This window comes from Ascaphus truei, chromosome 15 (genome assembly GCF_040206685.1).
Source record: "Ascaphus truei isolate aAscTru1 chromosome 15, aAscTru1.hap1, whole genome shotgun sequence".
NCBI lineage: Eukaryota > Metazoa > Chordata > Amphibia > Anura > Ascaphidae > Ascaphus > Ascaphus truei.
The window spans coordinates 957,787-964,800 of record NC_134497.1 but is presented as its reverse complement, the minus strand read 5'-3'; the positions used below and the strand labels follow the sequence as shown (position 1 = coordinate 964,800).

At 46.2% G+C, this 7,014-nt stretch overlaps 1 protein-coding gene across 1 annotated transcript in view; it reads left to right on the top strand.

Moving 5' to 3' along the window:
- The first annotated feature begins 803 nt into the window (after window positions 1–803).
- The window catches only part of PTPN1 (protein tyrosine phosphatase non-receptor type 1), a 30,617-nt gene continuing 24,406 nt past the window's right edge, over window positions 804–7,014 (top strand). The window contains exons 1-3 of the mRNA XM_075571258.1: window positions 804–959; window positions 1,821–1,921; window positions 2,717–2,815. Coding sequence (XP_075427373.1) covers window positions 845–959; window positions 1,821–1,921; window positions 2,717–2,815 — 315 coding nt within the window. The 5' untranslated portion in view covers window positions 804–844. The remainder of the gene's footprint in view (window positions 960–1,820; window positions 1,922–2,716; window positions 2,816–7,014) is intronic.

Genomic DNA, 7,014 nt, shown 5'->3' with positions numbered 1-7,014 from the left:
CTGAGCCTGGGTACTGAGTACGTGTAACGCTTAATGAACAATGGGCACAATTATCGATGGCAGCAATGGGTTAACACCGAGTACCTTATTTTGTCCTTCCAATCTATTTGTATTGAGACAACCTTGTCAAGATTAAGGACGATATTTACTAAACCGTTTTCTAGCACAGCGCTGCGCAAACTTTTTCAGCTGCGGCCCCCTTCCTGGGAGCCGCAGCGTTGGCGCCCCCCCTCTCCCGAAGGCACGGCTTCAAATAACGTTGCGGGTCACGTGACCCATGGCAACGCGTCTCCGAAGACCCGGCTGCCAGTAGGTAAGTGAGGTTACAGAGGCCTCACGCCTCCTCCGGCTTTAAATTAAATGCCTGAGGGAAGAAGTCGGGGCCTCTAACAGCCCGTGCCCCCCCTGCAAATTCTCCCGCCTCCCCTGGGGGGCGCCCCCCCGTTTGCGCACCGTTGTTCTAGCATAAGACACCTTCCGGTTTCGGAAGACTACATACAGCCCGTTCAAGTAAACCGTCTGCAAGGTGGTTTCCAGTGTCCAAATCTGTCTTCTGTAAGACTGCTTAGCAGATGTGTCCCTAAACTGGGAGGGTTATTCATACCGTACATCTCTCTCCCAACTTTATTTCCTGTGTCTTTGTAAGAATGACTCTCGTCTGGAATAAACATTCAGGTTCCCTAAATAGGTCTATATTTGAGTTTGATCACTCTTCCATAGTCCGGCTGCCAGCGAACCGCTTGCTTCGCCAAAGCAAGCAAAGGCGGCAGTAATTGTGAGGGGAGGGGGCGGTGGGCTTGCTCTGTGTTTTATCATTAGTTCTGAACGATTCCGGAGACTTGAAATGTTTCCTGTTTCTCGCTCACAGGATATCCGACATGAAGCCAGCGACTTTCCATGCAAAGTGGCCAGGCTACCGGAGAATAAAACGCGCAATCGGTACAGAGACGTCAGCCCTTGTAAGTCCCTTTTTTTTCCTCAGAGGTGCACATTGAATCTGGTTTTATTATTGATAAAGATATTGCAATGATCCGGACCCCCGAGGAGAGGATTGGAAAGCAAAACCTTCATGTCATGTACGGCAGGGTTGCGCAAACTGGGGGGGTGCACCCCCGGGGGGGGAGGGGCTGGGCGGGCAGGCATTTGCAGAGGCCCCGCGCTCTTCCTCCAGGCATGTAATTAAATGCCGGGGGATCGCGTGAGGCTCCTGCAACACTCCACTTACCGGGATTCAGCCGACTGTGTGACGCGGCACCATGGCAACGTGAGGTGACGTTGCACACGTCAAATGACGCCACTAGATGTGTGGTCTAGCGAGACTGAGTTATCACACTCTTTGGGGGGTTTTCCCCCTTGTTCGTTCTCACAGATTTTGATAACCAACATTGGTGTCTCTCCCTATGTGCGCTATCGCACCGCAATTCCGTGTTGGCAGACCTTAAAGTCCATGGCGGTTAACAAGAGATTGCGATTACTTTTTTTTTGGCAGCTTGTTTAAACCCCTGCAATTGGGAAGTGTGTCAGATGATTACAAACGGTGACATTGTAAAACTGTAATTGTGGCACACAGCAGACTTCTGTTTCGTGTCACTGCACGGCAGTTCGTGACCTCCGTACTAGTAATGAAGGGGTTCTGGCATATATTGTCAGTGAGGAATATGTTTCACAAACTGCAAAGTACTTGCCTGCCCTGTTGATTTTTGTTTTCCTATGTGCCCGCGTTAATTTATTACATTTTCAGGATAGAACATAGTTTTTTGGGCGCGTATCCAGGTTTCCGTGCCGCGTCGCATTATAATCTTTTCATGTTGCTTTTCTAGTTGACCACAGTCGGATTAAACTGCACCAAGATGAGAATGACTATATCAATGCCAGTCTGATAAAGATGGAGGAAGCACAGAGAAGCTACATTCTCACACAGGTAAGTGGTGAAAATTAAACACAGCTGCTCCTGTCCAGAGAGGGAAAGGTTAAGATAAAATGGGCTGTGGGAGACCCTTAAAATCCCCTGAACTGCTCTCTTGGAGGTTCAATCCCTGGTAGTTGGGCAAAAGAGAAAATGTTGTAATGAATTTAACAATCTTATTGTTTTCTTTAAATAAATGTAACCATGCGGAGAGGTTAGGTAGCAGGTGTTTTGGAATTGAGCACAAATCCCCTTTCTTCTGGGCCTGTGGGGAGAGGGTCAGTCAACTGATTCCTCTGGCCAAGGCTGTCAAACTCAGAACATGTTGGGACACACACACACACACAAATGTTGAATCTGACTGGAAGACCTGGGTCGCACTGCATCATCAGCAGGGTGGAAGTTGACATTTTCCCATCCTAAACTTACGTCAATTGCAGCGATTCCCATATCCCCCTTTCTCTACCCCTTCCCATCTTCTCCCCCCTCTCCCCCTCTTTCTTTCTCTCTTTATCTCTCTTTCTTTCTCTCCGTCTCTCATCCCCTCTGTCCCCCACTCCCGAGTAAACCTTTTTGCTTGTATGTAGACGTGATGTGCATTGAGTTGCCGGTTCATTGCACATGCCAATTTGTACTTGTGTATTGTGTGTATGGGATAATTTTCAACAGTGTTTTTCATTCTGTTGCTACACATCACTTTTATACAGGGAGAGCAGAAAATAATGAGCGACTTGTCATATACAGCATTAACAGTGGTCATATCCTCACATTCAGACCCATCCATAATATTACATTTTATTTCGTATGCAGGGTCCTCTGCCAAATACCTGTGGCCACTTCTGGGAGTTGGTTTGGGAGCAGAAGAGTATAGGTGTTGTCATGCTTAACCGGGTGATTGAAAAGGGATCCGTAAGTATTTTACACATTTACTATTTGTCTGGAATCCAGATTTTTAAATAAGTCAACACCACGTACTTGCCAGGCTTTCTGGTTGTATGTACAATTAGGTCCGGAAATAATTGGACACTGACACAATTTTTATCATTTTGGTTCTGTACGCCACCACAATGGATTTGAAATGAAACAACCGAGATGCAATAGAAGTGCAGACTTTCAGCTTTAATTCAATTGGTTGAACAAAAATATCGTATGAAACATTTAGGAATTGCCACCATTTTCATACACAGTCCCCTTCTTTCAGGGGCTCAAATGTAATTGGACAAATTAACACAATCATAAATAAAATGTTTATTTTTAATACTTTGTCGAGAATCCTTTGCAGGCAATGTCTGTTTGAAGTCTGGAACTCATGGACATCACCAAACGCTGGGTTTCCTCCTTTGTGATGCTTTGCCAGGCCTTTACTGCAGCTGTCTTCAGTTGTTGTATGTTCGTGGGTCTTTCTGCCTTAAGTTTTGTCTTCAGCAAGTGAAATGCATGCTCGATCGGGTTGAGATCAGGTGATTGACTCGGCCATTGCAGAATATTCCACTTCTTTGCCTTAAACTCCTGGGTTGCTTTCGCAGTATGTTTTGGGTTACACAGTCCAGATCTTCTCTCCTCTCCATGTCCATGTGGCGGCCATCTATCGCCCACCTTTCTCTACTCACGCCCCTTCTGCCTTTCTCTCTCACTATGAATCCTGGCTTTCTTTCTCTCCTCAGACTCCCCTGTTCTTCTCCTTGGGGACTTCAACTGCCACATTGATGACCCCTTTCTCCCTTGGGCTTCCCGCTTTCTCTCTCTAACCTCTTCTTTTGGCCTTCAACAGTGGACTGAAGCCAGCACCCACAAGGATGAAAACACTACCTCGACTTGGTTTTCACTAAAAACTTCTTTCTCTCCGATTTCTCCATTTCCCCTTTTCCTCTCTCTGACCATCACCTCATCTCATTTTCTCTCTCTCTCGCTTCTCTCCATCTCCATCTCGCCCTCGTTTTTGCAGAAACCTGCGCTCTATTAACCTACCAGCTCTTGATTCCACTTTACGCTCCTCCGTCTCCTCTCTCAGTTCTGCTTCAGACCCTGACAACCTGGTCAGGAATTACAACTCTGCCTTATCTTCCTCTCTTGATCTTCATGCCCCGCTTTCTCTCTGCCGTCCTCGCCCTTCTAACCCCAGACCCTAGCTAAACTCCCACACACGCATGCTGCATTCCTCCACTCGTTCCTCTGAACGCCTCTGGAGGAAATCTCATACGCTCGCAGACTTCATTCACTACAAATTTATGCTGTCCTGTTTCAACTCTGCCCTCTCTCAGGCTAAACAAACCTACTTTTCATCACTAATCAACACACACAAATCTAACCCACGCCGACTCTATTCTGTCTTTGACTCTCTACTCAGACCACCCTCGGCTGCCTCCTCTTCTTCCTCCATCTCACCTCAGGACTTTGCTGACTTTTTTAAGGAAAGGTGGAATCCATACATCAGAACATCCCATCTGTTGCCTCCTCCCACCCCACACTGCTTCCCAACTCTCCTCCTGCCTTTCTTGACTCTCTTTCCGTTATCTCGGAGGAGGATGTGTCACTGCTGATCCTCTTCTCCCTCTACCACTTGCCCTCTTGATCCCATTCCCTCCCATCTCCTAAAACCTCTTGCTCCTTCTATAATCCCTATGCTCACACAGATCTTTAACTCTTCCCTCTACTCTGGTACCTTTTCATCCTCCTTCAAGCATGCAACCATTATACCATTACTCAAAAACAGCAAGCTTGACCCTACCTGTCCTCCTAACTATCGACCTGTCTCCCTCCTGCCTTTTGCCTCCAAACTCCTTGAACGTCTTGTATTCTCTCGATTGCTACACTTTCTCAACACCTATTCTCTTCTAGACCCTCTACAATCTGGCTTCTGCACTCCTCACTCCACTGAAACAGCCCTCACTAAAATAACTGACGACCTCCATGCTGCCAAAGACAGAGGTCATTACACTCTGCTCATATTACTCGACCTCTCTGCAGCATTCGACACCGTGGACCACCCTCTTCTCCTTCACATTCTCCATACTCTTGGTATTCGGAATAAAGCTCTATCCTGGATCTCCTCTTACCTCTCCCATCGTACTTTCAGTGTCTCTTTTGCTAACACCTCCTCCTCTATTGATCTCTCTGTGGGGGTACCCCAGGGTTCTGTCCTGGGACCCCTTCTCTTTTCTCTTTACACACTCTCTCTAGGTGACCTAATCACATCTTTTGGGTTTAAATATCACCTCTATGCTGATGACACACAAATTTACCTTTCAACCCCTGACCTTACACCTGCTATACAGACCAAAGTTTCAGAATGCCTCTCTGGAATATCATCCTGGATGGCCATCCGCCGACTGAAACTTAACATGGCAAAAACAGAGCTCCTTATACTTCCTCCCAAACCTGGCCCTACTACCTCCTTCCACATTACTATTGGAAATACGATCATTCACCCAGTAGCCCAAGCACGCTGCCTAGGGGTCACACTTGACTCCTCTCTCTCATTCTCCTCTCATATTCAAAACGTTTCTAAAACTTGTCGCTTTTTCCTCCGCAATATCACAAAGATACGCCCTTTCCTCTGTTACTCAACTGCTAAAACTCTGACTCTGGCCCTCATTCTCTCACGTCTCGATTACTGCAACCTCCTGCTGTCCAGCCTTCCTGCCTCTCACCTGTCTCCCCTACAATCTATCCTAAACGCTGCTGCCTGAATCACTCTACTCTTTCCTAAATCTGTCTCTGCATCTCCCCTCCTGAAATCCCTCTCCTGGCTTCCAATCAAATCCCGTATCTCACACTCAATTCTCCTCCTCACTTTTAAAGCTTTACATTCTTCTGCCCCTCCTTACATCTCAGCTCTAATTTCTCGCTATGCACCATCCCGACTCTTGCGTTCTTATCAAGGATGTTTTCTTTCTACCCCCTTTGTATCTTATGCTCTCTCCCGCCTTAAACCTTTTTCACTTTCTGCCCCGCACCTCTGGAATGCCCTTCCCCTCAATACCCGACTAGCACCCTCTCTATCCACCTTTAAGACCCACCTTAAGAGACATCTGCTTAAAGAAGCATATGAATAGCACTGGATAATCCTGGACACATGATACATAAAGCTTGGCCCCCTGCAGACGCACTTACTAGAATTCCCTCCTACTGTCTCTGTACGTTCTCCCTACCTACCAATTAGATTGTAAGCTCCTCGGAGCAGGGACTCCTCTTCCTTAATGTTACTTTTATGTCTGAAGCACTTATTCCCATGACCTGTTATTTATATGATATGTATTACTACTGTGAAGCGCTATGTACATTTATGGTGCTATCTAAATAAAGACATACAATACAATTGCCCATCTGTAAAGTGAAGCGCTATCCAATCAACATAGCTGAATTTGGCTGAATCTGAGCAGATAATATATCCCTTTACACTTCAGAATTCATCTTGCAGCTTCTGTCTTCTGTCACATCATCAATAAACACTAGTGACCAAGTGCCATTGGAAGCCATGCATGCCCATGCCATCACACTGCGTTTTACAGACTATGTGGTATGCTTCGGATCATGAGCCGTTCCAAGCCTTCTCCATACTTTTTTCTTCCCATCATTCTGGGTTGATCTTAGTTTCATCTGTCCAAAGAATGCTGTTCCAGAACTGGGCTGGCTTTTTTACATATTGTTTGGCAAAGTCTAATCTGTCCTTTCTATTCTTGAGGCTTATGAAGGGTTTGCACCTTGTTGTGAACCCTCTGTATTTGCTCTCGTGAAGTCTTCTCTTTATGGTAGACTTGGATAATGATATGCCTACCTCCTGGAGAGTGTTCTTCACTTGGCTGGATATTGTGAAGGGGTTTTTCTTTACCATGGAAAGGATCCTACGACCATCCACCACTGTTGTCTTCCGTGGACATCCAGGCCTTTTTGTGTTGCAGAGCTCACCAGTGCATTCTTTTTTTTTTTTCTCAGAATGTACCAAACTGTTGTTTTGGCAACTCCTAATGTTCCTGCTATCTCTCTGATGGGTATTTTTTTTTTTTTTTTTTGCAGCCTAAGGAGGCCCTGTTTCACTTGCATTGAGAGCTCTTTTAACTGCATGTTGTGGGTTCACAGCAACAGCTTCCAAATGCGAATGCCACACC